Genomic DNA, 15,391 nt, shown 5'->3' with positions numbered 1-15,391 from the left:
CCAGAAAGACAGAGAGACAGAAAGCGAGAAATCACCCCCCAGGGGCAATGGCCACTCTACAATCACTTCTCCTCATTCTCCTCTCGGGATCTTGGGCACGCATGCACATGCGCCCGGTGTGAGTTTAAGCCACCAGGTCCGGGACTCGAACCACAGTCGACTACATGGGAGTCCAGTGGTGTAGCCATTATGCCATCTGCTGTTCCCAACTGCATTTTACTGGTGAGGAAGCCAAGGCACAGTGAAGTTAAATAATGTGCCTAAGGACTCAGAACTGGGAAGTGGCAGAGCTGGGATTTGAATGCGAGAGCTCTGTTTCTGATTCTGGGCTGTTACAACCACCTGCTATGACCAATACAAAGGAATTGAGAATTTATAGATGACCTATCTCTACATTAAAAAATAACCCTGGATTGGCCATATTGTCTAGTGGTTAAGGGAGAGCCCACATGGATGACTGTAGTTTGAATCCTGGCCCTCACGACTTGAAAAACATGCTGGGTATGGGCGCTTGTGTGCCCCAGATCCTGATGGGATGGAGAAATGACGAGAAGGGATTGTGGTGTGACCACGCCCATTAGGGCTTGCTTTCCCTTTCTCTCTCTCTCTCTCTCTCTGTCTTTGATGAGTACATGCGTCCTTGGCAATTAAAGGAAAAATACTGTTGCTTGAAATTGAGTTACCTGAAAACATTAAAATGGTAGGAAATCTATCGAGGTATTATTTATCGGACATTGCTGGGGATAGAGGCCTTGCATGTTGAGGGAATGTTCCTGGTAATTGAAACATAGTTCTTCAAATGTCAATCCCTGGTATTTCTGATTTTGAAGTTTAGTTATCTCAAAGTATTTTAGACATTTGTTTAAGATAACCACTTTGATGTACATCTCTAAATTTGATGTAATTTACTCATTTCTTAGTAATGTAAACTTCACCACTTTGACCAGAAATCAGTGTGTGTTGCATGCAGCTGAAACTCTCAGTTCCTAAAACTGTGCTTGCCTCCAGTTCTACCCACCCTAGTCTCTTTCAGGACAGATCTTTTAAAACCTGTAGAGTGAAACAAGCCAGTAATGTCATAAAGGCTAAGAAGAAAAAGTGTAGACTTTTTATTTTATTTAGGGATTTCTTTTTTCCTCTTCATTCTTTTTAATTTTTTTTTTTTAAATCAAATCTGGACGTATTTCACCTCCCTTCTCTTTCAGTTTAGAGCCAAGTAGGGAAAATACACTACGTTAAGATTTCTATTATAAAGTAATACCTAATGGACATTATGTGGTCAAGGAAAGTAGAAATTTCAGCATGTTAACCGTCTACTAAAGAAAGTAAATTTATGGAGCAGTGAGGAATAATTGGCCACTTTTTGAATTTAGAAGTCTTTTTTGCTTAACATTTTGATAAAGTAAACTGAACACTGAGTTTCATGCAGCTAAATATGGGCAGTGTAGAGTGGAACAGTCTTCATTTATTATCATATTTCCATTGGAGACTCATTGTGTCCTCCTTAAAAGGAATTAGCCTTTCCAGAGTTGTTGGGGGTAGCTGCAGTGAGCACGGGGTGGGGGTGGGTAGCTGCAGTGAGTACGTTGTCATGCTGAGTGTTGCTCCCTGGGACTGCGGCCTTGCACTCGGGCATTGTCCAGATGCAGACTGGGAGCTGCGCCTGCTTTCTTTCCCTTGAGCTGTGGGTGGCAACCCTGCCGTTTCTCCAGGGACCTGTTCCTAGGCAGCATTCCCACATCTCTGCCCGGTTGATCACAGAAACAAAGGAGCACATCTCCATCAGGGGGAGGCTCTTCCTCGCATCTGCACACTCTCTTCATCACTCTCTATTTCCCCCCTCACTCCCAGCATTTCCCAGGTGCTTATAGTAACCTCTCCTCTCTCAGCCCACTTTGGTCTACTTGTCAGCTCCTTCCCTCCTCTCCCCCACCCCAGGAAAAAAGTTTTTTTAGTGGTCGTCAGATGTAGAAATAGTTGTAGCGATATAACCAACATAAGAAGTAGGAAGGCCAGCAGTTTCAGGGTGATAAGAAACAAAATGAAGGGGTCAGCAGGTCGCATGGTGGTTAAGGCACTGGGCTCCCACATGACTGACCATGGTTTGAGCTCTGGACCTGGTGGCTTGAAAATCAGGCCGGACATGTGGCGTGCGTGCCCAAACTCCCGAGAGGAGAATGGAAGAGAAAGGATTCCCATGTGGCCATGCCCCCTGGGGGATACTTCCTTTCTTACTTTTCTTCTTTCTTTCTCTCCCTGACTTTTTCTGTTTTTCTCTATCTCTGGCAAGCACACATACCCTATGGGAAAAAAAAAGAAAAGAAATAAAAGAAAAGAAACAAAATGAAGAACAAAGAGGACCTATCCTTTACACCAACAGAACTTCCTTTAGAATCTCTCTAAAACTCTCCATCTTCACTGCATATTTTCTAAGGGTCACTGTAATTAAAAAAATCTGTCATTCTGCTATCACTGTCTTTTATTAGATACATTCTTATTGCATGTTAATGCTCAAGATCAAGAAAAAAATCATTCATGATCTCTTAGGATTAATTTATTTAAAGAGTATTTTCTACTCTTTCTTTGTTATATTGCCATAGGCACGTACACTGACCAAGACAGGGAAGGCACCCTCCAGCGGAGTGGGGTCATGCTGAAGTCCCTTCTCTCCCATTTCTCCATCTGTTGAGATTTTGGGCACCCATGTACACATGCCCAGCATGTTTCTCAGGCCAGGGCCAGGATTTGAACCACGGTCACATGTGAGCTCCAGCTCCTTTAACTACTAGGCAGTGGGACTGACTCGTTTCTTTAGTTTTTACTGTACTGACAAAATGTTAAGGGATGTGGTTAACAGGCTCTGCCAGTTCATCCTGGAATTTAGTATAACTTGTAACTTTTGTTTAGGGAAATACGCTCTAAGTTCTTAATAAAGTAGTTCCAAGACTGTGATTCCCCTTTGATTTTTTTTTCTTTTTTTTTTACAATAACAACAAAAAAGAAGTGGAAGAACCTACTTTGTAACAGGCTGTGGCTATGGGAAGATGAATGACTCCTTGGTCAGCGGGGAGGAAAGAAATGTACACAGACAGGATACCAGAGTTCACTGCCCACTGGGGACTGCATGGCAGAGGCTAAGTGGGGCGATGGGAGGCGGAGCCCCTGCCAAGAGCTGGGGAGGTGGCCTTTCAGTACGACCAGGTGGCCATGCTTAGTCTGGCTTCCCCTGTGGGTCACCTATGATCCTGCAAAGCCTTCCTAAGTGGCATTTCATCAGATGCTCCAAGAAATGGGTTTTTACTTAACTGGGTGTAAATTTCAAACAACTTTGGCATAACAAAGAAATATATAAATTCAGTCTTTAAGAGTTCACAACAGGGCTGAGATAGTGCTGTGTATGGGGAGGCAGGTCTCACATGGCTGACTGTGTTTTGAATTGTAGCCCCAATGACTTGAATAGCATCAGGCCTGTGTCTGAAATCCTGATGGAATGCACAAATGGAGTAGAGGGATTGTGGCATGACCAAGGGCCTACTGGGGGTATTTTCTCTCCCTCTGTCTTTTTCTTTCTTTCTCTCTTTCAGGTTTATCCTCAAGCAAAAAAAAAAAAAAAAAAAGAAGGAAAACTGGGAAGGCTGCTTTTACTAAATAAAACAAGCCAGTTGTTAAACAACATAAAAAAAAGTTGACAAGGGAACTGGCAGTTAGCGTAATGGCTGTCGCTGGACTCCCATGTAGTCGACCGTGGTTCGTGTCCCGGACCCGGTGGCTTAAAACTCACGCCGGGCGCGTGTGCGTGCGTGCCCAAGATCCCGAGAGGAGAATGGAGGAGAAGGGATTGCGGCGTGACCATCCCCCCTGGGGGGTGATTTCTCGCTTTCTGTCTCTATGTCTGTCTCTGTCTGTCTGGCGAGCGCATGCGCCCTACAGTGAAAATCTCTCAAAAAAAAAAAAAAAAGTTGACAATAAAAAATGAATTACTCCCTCCTATCTAGATTATATAAATTGAGCAGCCCTGTTCACATCACTAAATTATAACAATTACTCAGAGCACAATTACATATGGTATATTGTAACCAACTAGAAGGTGGTGTGGAGATAAAGCTACCAACTGCAGCACAGTGTAGACTGGCTGTAGTAATTTTGAAACCACTGTGAAATACAGATGTGCTGGGGTTGGCTTTACCTTTCTGTTCCTCCCAGGCTCCTCAGTGGCTGGAAAGTGATTCTTGTCAGAAATGTGAGCAGCCCTTTTTCTGGAATATAAAGCAGATGTGGGACACAAAGACACTGGGATTGAGACAGGTGAGTGACTGTCACTGACGCATCACTGGGTTGATGCTATTTCATTATTTGTATAGTTAATTTCTCCTTTTTTTGTTGTTGTTGTTCTCGTTATTTTGAATCTCAGTTTCTGCAAATGCTATTAATTCCAGTATTTTTTGTTATTACAACCATGTGTGACTAAAAATGAGCAGGAACTTCCCAGGGCCAGCAAAATGCCAACCTAACTGTTCATCATTCTTCCTGCCCTGAAAAGGCAGGGATGAGTGGAAAGTTCTTTTTTTTTTGGGGGGGGGGAGGGGGGAGAGGTTTTTGCTATAGTGTGCATGTGCTTGCTAGAAAGACAGAGAGACACAGAGAGACAGAAAGCAAGAAATCACCCCCCAGGGGGGATGGCCACACCGCAGTCCCTTCTCCTCCATTCTCCTCTCCAGATCTTGGGCACACACACACACATGCCCGACGTGAATTTAAGCCACAGATCCGGGATTCGAACCACAGTGGACTACATGGGAGTCCAGTGACATATCCATTACGCCAACTGCTGGTCCGTGGGATGGGTGAAAAGTTCCAAGAGCCCATTTAAAAATAGGCAGGAGAGCTTTCAGTTTAGGACAAGTACTTACTAAAGTCAGTGTTTCCTACCAGCTGAGGACAGCACTAGAGTAAATTAGGGCATATGATTATACGCCTTTTGTCATTATAGACAGGTAAGAAGTAGCCATTTCTTTCTCACTAGAATACTCGGTAGTCTAGAATATTCTAACTGGTGCTATTTTAAGACTAGAATACTCGGTAGTCTAGAATATTCTAAATTGTGCTATTTAAAATACACTTGAAATGTTTTCATTGAACGTGTTTTGAGTACTGTTTTTTTGTTTTTTAAATTAAAAAATATGTCCCAAATAACCCATAGATTGTAAAGATGGTTAAAAAAAAATGAATGCAGAGTTCATTCCTTGTATTACCTGTTGCACCTGTGTGGGGGATTAGCCTTAAGCTTAGAATGTTCATGATCTTTCTTTGATTTGACTTACAAAGCTACTTTGCAATAAGGTCTAATATGAGATTGGTAGACAACCCGAGAGTTATTGTAGTGCTGATAACACTCTAACGCTCTGAAATAGCACCTGGATGCTGCCATTTGCCGAGTTCTTGCAGTGCACATCTAGCCGTAACTAGCACATGAAAATTACAGGTGAAGTGTCCCATCCTTATAAAGGAAATATGAAACAGTGAATTTTACCCTTCTCTGTTAGCAGCTAATAGAAGAGAAAAGGTGCTCGTCACTAAACTTGAAGTAGTAAAAGAAATATGTCAGAATCAGTAATAATAATCAGACTATTCGGGAATGTTTTTGAGGCTTAACTTGAGACAGAAAGAAATAGCAAAACGGGGCCAGCAGGTGGCGTAGTAGTTAAGGCACTGGGCTCCCCATGGCCAATGGCGATTCATGTCCCAAACCAGAGGCTTTGAAACACATGCCAGGCGCATGTGCACGTGTGCCCAAAATCCCAAGAGGGGAATGGAGAAGGGACTGTGATGTGGCCACCCCCAGGGATGATTTCCCACTTCCTTTCCTCTCTCTGGTGAATGCACATGCTCTATAGCAAAACCCTCCCTTAAAAAAAAAAAAAGAAAAAAGAAATGGCAAAATATATTATGAATACTAGTTTCTTAATGAGGGCGCATTACATTTAAAACTCATTTTAAAACTTTTCTTTGATGTAGATGTTTACTTCCTGAAATCTGTAGTCATCAGGCTTCTAAATGAAGTTGAACTTGGTTGTTGTTTGTCTAATACAAATGAGTGAAAAGCAGTATTTCACCAAAGTGGTTTGGAAATCCTTGACTAGTATGGAAATTATCTTTTGAGTGTTAACACATTGAATTGAGGTGGTTATGATTGAAAGCCAATGTTCCCCACTCCTACACTCCTACCCTAAAGGGAAACCGTGTACATTAAAGCAAAGGCTAAGATCCTGTTTTCTTCCTCTGGGTGGCCCTCGAAGCATCACTGCAGAAAATGTGGGCAGGCCGTCTGCGGGAAGTGCAGCAGCAAGCGCTCAAGTTACCCGGTCATGGGCTTTGAGTTCCAAGTCCGGGTCTGTGATTCCTGTTACGACTCCATCAAAGACGAAGAGTGAGTGTCCGCATGGCTTCGGCTCATTGCATGTTGCTAATCTGGCCTACATATCTCAAGTGTGCAGAGCCTGAGAAGTGGTGTGGTTGTTTCTACCCACGCGTTTGTCCCTTTGAATTTCATGAACCGTTTCTAAAGAGAGGATTCTGTCCTAGCTTTATGACTTCAGACCGCTGCTGTTTATGTCAGGCTGCATGTCGCTGACCAGTACGGATTTCTCCTGAACCCTGTGAGGAATACTCAGACCAGTCCAGCAACTCAGTGGACATTGCCAAGCCCTCTTGCGCCGCAGGTGTCTGTGCAGGGACAAGTCCACGCACGTGTGGGTGGCAGTGATCGAGCTTGCCCAACCTTTGCTCATTTATTTACAACAGAACTTTGAAAAGTTGGTGGAAGAATTGAGTAAAAATGCAAGTTTATTTTGGTGCAAAAATAACTTTGAAATCCATGCATAGTTTTTTTTTTATTTAATTTTTAATTTATTTATTATTACTATTTTTAATTTGCTATGGAGATACATGCTCACCAGAGAAAGACAGAGAGAGAAAGGGAAAGTAAGGAAGCAAACTGCAAGGTCTGGGACTCTAACCACCGTCGGCTGTGTACAAGTCCAGCACCTTAACTACCATGTCACCTGCTGGCTCCACAGGTTTTTTTATAATATGCATTTTCCCTAAACTTTTTTTTGAGGACTCTCATTTGTAAATTCAATTATGAGGCAAACTCTAGAGACCAATCTTCTGTCTTCTGCAAGATTCTGACCTAGCAGTCTGTTATTAACTATTTGTATGGAAGACTCATCTGTCTGTATGACCCCTTCTGCCCCAATGCAGGCACTCAACCACTCTTTTTCTTTCCCTTCTCTTTGAGACATCCTTTAAAGTATGAGAGTAGAAGCCTAGGCAAAGGCCCAATTTAGAAAGCTGGTGCGGCACCCTGGAGTTGGTAAGTGAACTCATGATGGGGGCAAGGCCTACCGGGGCTCAGAGCCAGGTTAGAGCCAGCGCTATCAGAGTACAGCTCCTGGGAGTGGCAGCGAGGCTTCCAGGGGTCCTACTGATGTGACCCATGCCATGTGTAGTTCTGCTTTTCTGTATTAAAGGTTCTTGATTAGGAACGTATTAGCCTTTCCAGAAGCAAACCAACCAACAAAAAACCAGTTGTTGGAGAAGTTTAGAAAACCTTTGGTAAGATAGTCTTGCAATTTATCCTGCTTTCTATCATCTTTTAATTATAAAGTTACTGGGACAAGCAGATGGTGTGATGGTTATGTCGCTGGACTCCCACATAGTCAACTGGAGTTCTAGTCTCAGACCCAGCAACTTAAACTTATGCCAGTTGCATGTACATGTGTGCCCAAAATCCTGAGAGGAGAATGGAGTAGAAGGGATTGCAGTGTGGCCATCCCCCTACACTGCAGTGATTTCTTGCATTTTTCTCTCTGTCTCTCCAGCAAGCGTACATGCCCTATAGCAAAAATCTCTCAAAAAAAAGTCATAAAGTTAATTTTCCAAACTGTAGAAAAAACTTTTTTTTTTGTATTTGTTTTAGCAGCAAATTTTAACACTATTCCTGTGAGTATATTGTGGTTGCCAGAAAAATAAAACAACACACATTATCCCTTAGCTTCAAGTACGGTTGGGAGATTTTAAGGGATCTCTTCTCTTCACTAGTCGGACTTCTCTAGCAACCTTTCATGAAGGCAAACACAACATCTCCCACATGTCCATGGATGTCGCTAGGGGACTGATGGTGACCTGTGGGACCGACCGTGTTGTAAAGGTAACTGGCCTACCTCTCAATTAGCATCTCAGTTTGAATTGTTCCAGCATCACGCTACTAATGGGCTTAAGACATCTCCGTACAGTCACCCTTCCAGACTGGCACACTTGCCACCCCTTTTATAAGCAGCCTTTTGCTGGGTCAGACCCTGTCAAACAAAATCAGCCTTGTGAGTTTTCAGGCCCATGGTGGCAGTTAGTCCCAGTGGTTTCCCTTTGCCAAGTCTCCGTGGCAGGGTTTCTGGTGAGAGCTTGGTGCCACGTGGCTTCCTGTGGGTGCCTAGTTGGGCCCAGGAGTTCTCCCTGCACTGGCCTGGGTCAGCCCTCCTGTCTGGGCATCCCTTCCCTGCTAATGTTCTTTTTCATCCTGGTCAGCAGGTGTCTGACTATAAAGAATAGCCACACGTTTTTCCTTATTAAGTGCCTGGGTCACTAACGTAGAATTCCAAAGTAAGTGTTTTATACTTAGGATTACTCGAGTTGTAAAATTGTGAACTATTTAATATCCCTAGTAGACTGTTTCTTCAAATTAAAGTTATAGTAAACATTATTATGATGTAATTTTTAGGTGTTTTGGGGAGCTCCATTGTTTTCTCTATGTGAATCTTATGGAGGCTTTGTAGTGAGAGAGGAGAACTAGGGAGCTTGTCTTTTTTCCCTAGCAGCTTGCTGGTCAGTGCCTCCTGCCCATACATCTCATTTCCCTTACAGATCTGGGACATGACTCCTGTGGTGGGCTGCAGTCTGGCAACTGGGTTTTCTCCACATTGATCCAGAGCTGGCGTGTCTACATCCTGCGAACAGCGGCCTCCACCAAATGAAATCCTTCCTGTGTAGCTCCACACTCACTGTCACACGAATGGACAGTAGCCACTTAAAAAAACAAATCAACATTATCAAAATGTCACGGTGTGTTTTTGGGTGCTTGTGGAACTTCCCTGTGGGGACTGATCTGGAGCAGGTCTACCTGTAGCAGTTCCCTGAGGAGTGGAATTATTCAGCCAAATGTCCTCATGGACAGCGAGCTAATGTGTCATGGAAGAATAATCTAGCAAATGAGAGTTTTAGAGGGGGAAAAATTGAACCAAAAAGTTTCTACTTAGAGCTTTCTCGAAGCAGTCCCAAGTACAAACACAATTCCACTTGGACGAGCAGCCTGGCCAACGCTCCTGTGGCCTCTTTGTTGGAGCAGGGTCTGGCAGGAAGGAGGGTTGATTCTCTCTCTCTTGAGGGGTGGCAGTAGGATCTGAAGAAGTCAGAGATCTCTTCCTGTGTACTGGCAGTATGTGAATATTCTGTATTTAGTTATTGTTAAACTTCCTAAGGATATGTTCTCTCCAGGCAGTGTGGTGAGCTGCACTAACATTTGGCTCACTCAGCTGTTTCTCCTCCAGCCAGTGTGCCCTGGGTGGAGCTCTGTAGTTGTTAGTAAGTTGTTAAATTTCTATGATAACCACTGCAGTCCCGTCCACATTCTTCCCTTTCCCCCAAATGTGCTCTAAGGACAAAATTTTATATGGTGCTGTGAACATGGGAGTCAGCAAGCCCCAGACTTCCTCATCACAGGTGGTCACACTCACGGGAAACCCAGCTACCAGCATGACCGTGACGGGAAGCGACCCATCTGTTCCATGGAACAGCCCAGTCCTCCCAGCAGGCACGTGCTAGCTGTAGTTCCAAGACGAGCCCTTGCGGCAGTGTGATATACACCTCAGGAGAGTGCCGCCAGACATCTTTTCTTTGTAACTAGTGTAATCATGTTCTGTAGAAGGAAATGGACGACCCAGAGCAGTTTTTGTCGATCAGGTCTGCACAGTAATTCCTCACTGTAAATCGCTTTCCTAACAACTAGCACATGTTCAGAATGGCATTCTTAAAGCTTCTGGCCACTGAGTACCAGGATGAGGAAGAGACTGGGGATAGGAACCTATCTTGTACTGTTCAGATGCGTGCGTGCGAGTAAGAGTGTGTGTGTGTGTGTGTGTGTGTGTGTGTTTTAAACACATTTCTATTACTTTAGGGCTATGGAAGTAAGTGGAGAAGAGCCTACCTTTTAAAAGGACACAAAAATAAATAGTGACAGTATCTTTGTTAGCCTTACTAATGGATATTGATTCAAAACAAAACCTCAGTACTGCATCCTTGTGTTGGGATCATATCAAGACAACATGGCGGTTCTATATGGTAGAACTAAAGCACTCAGTCTATTAGGACAACATCGTAGAGGGACTAAAATATTTAAGACAGGCAGTTGACACAAGTAATGAGGAAAGGAAAGGAGCTTAGACATATCACATTCCAGAATGATCTGCACTAAAAGTCGACTGGTGTTCAGAAATAAGATGGAAAGGTTTTGTTTCTGCTTAAATTTTTGTTATATCACCTGAAAAAAAAGGTTTTCTTTTAAAAGAAAGATGTTTCCTAGATTCTGCAAAATGTATCTTACTAATATAGTTTAGAAGAAAATTTGAATAGTGGCAACTTTGAAACCAGAGCATTAAATGTTAAATTTCACATAGTGACTTTAATTGAGTTTATGGTTCAGCTCATACGAAGGTGCTATCTTGGGAATTTTATTAAGTCCTCGAAGGAAAATAAACTATCGATTCCTTGTCCTGTGGAAGAATGCTAAGCTGTGGATTCGTTTTCCTGTAACTTCTGTAAAATGTGACTTTCTAATGCCTGCAGTAGATCAAACAGAGTGTCAAAACTGCTGATAATACCCGTATTTTCAAACCGTTTTTATTTTGAGAAAACTCTGTTCCCTAGAGGACATCAAGTTGCTGTAGTGCCTCCCAAGGGGTCAGGTCAATGTAAATCAAAAAGTGTCTATTGAAGGAAGAATGGGACTGAGGAATCTTAGCAAAGGAAAAGAGAGCATTTCAGCGCAGCTTGCTCTCCACCTGAGTCTCTCGTTTTTCTCTTTAGAAACATATATGCCATGCTGGTTTTGTCTCTGTCATATGCTAGGTAGCAAATGGGGTGATATTTTTTTATAGAGGTGGGCAAAAATTATTTTCTCAATTTTTTTACTGATGAGGCACACGAGGAAACTACAGATAGGTTTATAGTTATTGCCTTATTTTGACTACATTTCTCTTAAATGGGTCATTTAAAGTAGTTCTTCAAGTAACAGTTTACTGGTCTTTCCATTCCTGAATACTCAAGCTAATTTGTACAAATAGGGACTACGAAATACAGAATATTAGAAAAGATCCTTATATTTAGTTCTAGTATGTATGTGGTAAGGAAATGCCAATTCTTCATTGTAAACATTTTTTGAATTGCCCTTTCTTAGTCTTAAGTGATAGCAGTACCCATAGCATTAGGGAGAACCGAATCATTACACTGCAAATGTATTCACTTTGTATGTCCTGGTTCTGTCGTGCTTCCTAGAAGATAGAAGCAAAAAATCTTGTTCTTGTTTTAGAATGTTTCACTTTGTTCTCCCCCTAAAGAATTCTGTTAGTATGGGGTCAGCAGGTGGTGTGGGGCTCAACATTGCTGGACTACCACATGGCTGACAGCGGTTCAAATCCCAGACCTGGTGGCTTGAAGATCATGCCAGGTGTATGTGCGTGCATGCCCAAAATCCTGAGAGGAGAGTGAAGGAGAAGGGATTGTGGCATGGCTCTCCCACTGAGGGGCGATTTCTCACTTTCCCTCTCTCCATTTCCCTCTGTCTGTCTCTGACAAGCGCACATACCCTCTGGCACAAAACCTAAGAAAAAAAATTTTTTAATAAATGAAAAAGAATTCTGTTAGTATCTACCTTTTTAAACTGTTGAAACTGACCCAAGTATGTGATAAATACCATGGGCACTCAGACCCAAGGAACTATTTTCTAAATTCAGTTTTCAAGAAAGTACTTTCTACTTCTTGTATAGATCTAGTATCTCCTGAAATGTAAGAAACCAGTTCCTATTAATGATAAGCCATCTGCTCGTTACAAATGTGAGGTTTAACAAATAAGTAATACATGCTATATTTATTCCAGTGTCTATTGCTTAATTGTTAATTGTGAGCAGATTATTGAATGCCTCCTCTTTTCTGCAGTTTACAGTAACTTCACGTAATTGATTTGTGCAACAGATTTATATTAGAGTACAGTTTCAAGCCTCTTAGACTTTTTTGACTGGGGAAGCAAAGAGTAATGTTATTTAGTACATTTTGTTCTCGTACTGGCTGTGTTTCTATAAGATATGGTACCCTGTGTATCCCAGAGAGGCTAGAGAACTTTGTTCTTTGCTCCTATTTGTGGGTCCTGTTTTTGTGTTTTTTTGAGAATATGCATACAATAAAATATTATTTGTTACATTGCTCAGTTTAGCTTTCGTGTTTGTCTGGACGTGGGGCAGTGATGGTAGCCACCATTTATTAATATTTCACACGCACTGCGTGCCAGATGCTTTATTTATGTTATCTTACTCAATTCTGGCAACACTTTTGCATGGCATTATTTTCCCCATTTTACAGATGAGAAAAGCAAGAAGTCTTATTTGTCTGTCTATCCATCTGAAGAACTCCCCTGCCTTAAGGGGTTAGCGTGTCATCAGTGTTGTATGTCAGGAGGTGGGTATCATTGCCTCTGTTGAAGTTGAGCAGGGGAAAGGTTCAAGAATCTCAGTGGACTGCAGGTGTCAAACAGACTGCCTGCATGGAGCTCTGCAGAAATAGCTCCTCCCTGCTCTGCTTTCCTACGACAGCAGCTCGGTTTTCTGAGTCAACACCCAGGAGAACTGACTGATTTAGAAACTAGAATGGCAGTTTATTGCGGGTTTGCAAAAGAAAGAGAGCTTGCTTCTCTCTCATCCTCAAATAATATTTTTATTCTCAGAGAAAGGAAAATAAAGAGATACTACCAAAAAGCATGCAAGGAGATGTTTTCTTAAACCCTGTGACCTACCACCCAGAGAAAAATGCCATTAAACTTACATTGTGTATCTTTTTGATGTTTTTTTTTTTAATGTGCTCTACCTGCATAAGACATACTTAGAGATATACATTTTAATGGGACCATACTTCTTTTCCCACTTGATACACTGTGGATAGTTTGCCCATGTCAAAAAGAGAGAACCCCCCATGTGGGTGTTTTGAATTGCTCTATGGCTGCAGCAGACCCTATTGGTTACAGGCCCTCTGGGAGGGCAGGGCTCCAGCCCTTGGAGCTTAGGCAAGGCCGGGGACTGACTTCTGCAAATGAAGTGTGGGCGGTCATACTCAGTGATAGGGAGAGGCTCACTACCCCCGGTTTCCCCATGGAGGTCATAGAAAGCGTGTGTGGATGGTGAAGCCTGGCCCAGCCATCCATGGAGACCACTGCCCAGACTAGCCTGGACAGCAATATTCTGTTGTTCTATGTGGCTAACCCATCATTTATTTCACCAGTCCCAAGTTAAAATTAGGTTATATATGTTTAGAGTATTATAATTTTAATTAAACCACTAAATATTTAAACACACTAGGCTCAGTATGTTTGTATGTTCATCTTTGTTCACATTTCCAATTATTTTCTATAAAGTGGGAATCGCTAGGTCAAAGGACAGGCATATTGTAACTCTTTAGTTTTTGTTAATGTTTTCATACTACTCTTGAATTTGTTTCTTTGAATAGGCAGCAAGAAGGAAAAGGATATCTCAGTGTTTGATTCATGGATTTGCAGTTCATTTACAATGAAAATTAAATCAGTTTCCCAAGTGGAAAACTGAATGTTCTGTGTCTGACCTCCAAGCTAATGCTCATCTTTCTAGTATTCTTTTTTCATACTCAAAGAAATTGTACATCCTGAATTTGACATTCTGAAGAAAGATACAGCAGGGAGAATTTCTTTACACCATTAGAAGGATAGTATGTTTTTGTACATCAGCATATTTCCTCAGACCCTGGAGTTCAAGGTCAAGAGATATGTTGGAACTCTAGACATCATTGTGCTTTTCTTCTAGAATGAAGAATCAATGGTGGCATTGATCGATGGCTTTTGTAATGACCTTTGTAATGCCAGTTTTATTACAGACCAGTCATTCATTTCCCATATTCTCTAAAGCACAATGAGTCTTAATCACTGTTTTATGAAGCTCTACTATTTTTAAGTGATTTTGAAACTGTTAAAAAATTCGTTCTAGAAAGTAAATTTCATTTTATATGAAATAAGTGGACATTAATGTATAGTAAAGAATTTGGAGAGTGTTCCCAAATCAAGCTAATGGATTTGAAAGAACTTCGGGGGGCCGGCAGGTAGCATGGTGGTTAAAAGGCGCTGGGGTTTCCACATGTCTGAGCACAGTTCCAGTCCTGGACCTGGTGGCTTGCATTCTCACTTTCCCTTTCTCTCTCTCTGGTCAAATTAAAAAATAATAATGACAAATGGAATTAATTAAGTAAATCTAAAAAAGAAAGAACTGGGAATCATTAGAATGGCAGTTTATTGTGGCTGTTAAATCCAAGATACTTGTTCTCCATCACACAAGACCTCAGGCTCAATCCTTGAAGTCTTTTACCCTTTGATTAAAGACTGGTGGCCTTGTGGTTAAGAAATTTGGATCCCACTTGGCTAACTAAGCAGTTTGAATACCTGCCCTGGTGGCTTAATAACACACTGGGACATGTGTATGCATGCCCCAAAATTCCAACAAGGTGGAGAAGTGGAGGCAAAAGGATTCTATCATGGGGTGTGGTCTCTTTCTCTCTGTCTCTTCTGGGTAAGTGCTCATACCCTGTAGCAAAATTTTATGAAAAGAAGATGCGCCATTAGGCTAAATATGTAAGAAGTTCTGTTGTGCACTCTTACGCCGTTAGAGAATAACTATTGTAAGTAGGAACATCTGGTTGAATAAACTCACTGCGGTATTAAAAAGAGGAAGAAAGGGTGAGGAGAAAGAGAGCATATGGTCAAGCAGAAATTTGCTTGTTTCTGGGTTTACTTTATAAGAAGAAATAATCCTTTACTGATTTGGGAACTTTATTTTCTAAGATATTCATGTACTTTCCTATTTCTTACATTGTATTGTCAGGTGTGACATTTAATGTCGTGTTACCAGAGTCATTTTAACTGTTAATCTATCAAGTGGTTGAACCCCAAGTTGCAAATGCATGCTGAAAACATGCAGTCTTGCAGACACCAATCTGAGAGCAGGCCTATTGGCTCTACTTTCAATTAAAATATGTCCTAGTAACAGCAGTTCTC

At 41.9% G+C, this 15,391-nt stretch overlaps 1 protein-coding gene across 1 annotated transcript in view; it reads left to right on the top strand.

Moving 5' to 3' along the window:
* WDFY1 (WD repeat and FYVE domain containing 1) overlaps nt 1-11,221 on the top strand; it is a 56,784-nt gene extending 45,563 nt beyond the window's left edge. Inside the window, exons 9-12 of the mRNA XM_006170406.3 lie at nt 4,204-4,305; nt 6,297-6,427; nt 8,101-8,209; nt 8,920-11,221. Coding sequence (XP_006170468.1) covers nt 4,204-4,305; nt 6,297-6,427; nt 8,101-8,209; nt 8,920-8,979 — 402 coding nt within the window. The 3' untranslated portion in view covers nt 8,980-11,221. The remainder of the gene's footprint in view (nt 1-4,203; nt 4,306-6,296; nt 6,428-8,100; nt 8,210-8,919) is intronic.
* Nucleotides 11,222-15,391: the final 4,170 nt, after the last annotated feature.

This window comes from Tupaia chinensis, unplaced genomic scaffold (genome assembly GCF_000334495.1).
Source record: "Tupaia chinensis unplaced genomic scaffold, TupChi_1.0 Scaffold148296_1, whole genome shotgun sequence".
Lineage (NCBI taxonomy): Eukaryota > Metazoa > Chordata > Mammalia > Scandentia > Tupaiidae > Tupaia > Tupaia belangeri.
This window is presented reverse-complemented; position numbering and strand designations above follow the sequence as displayed.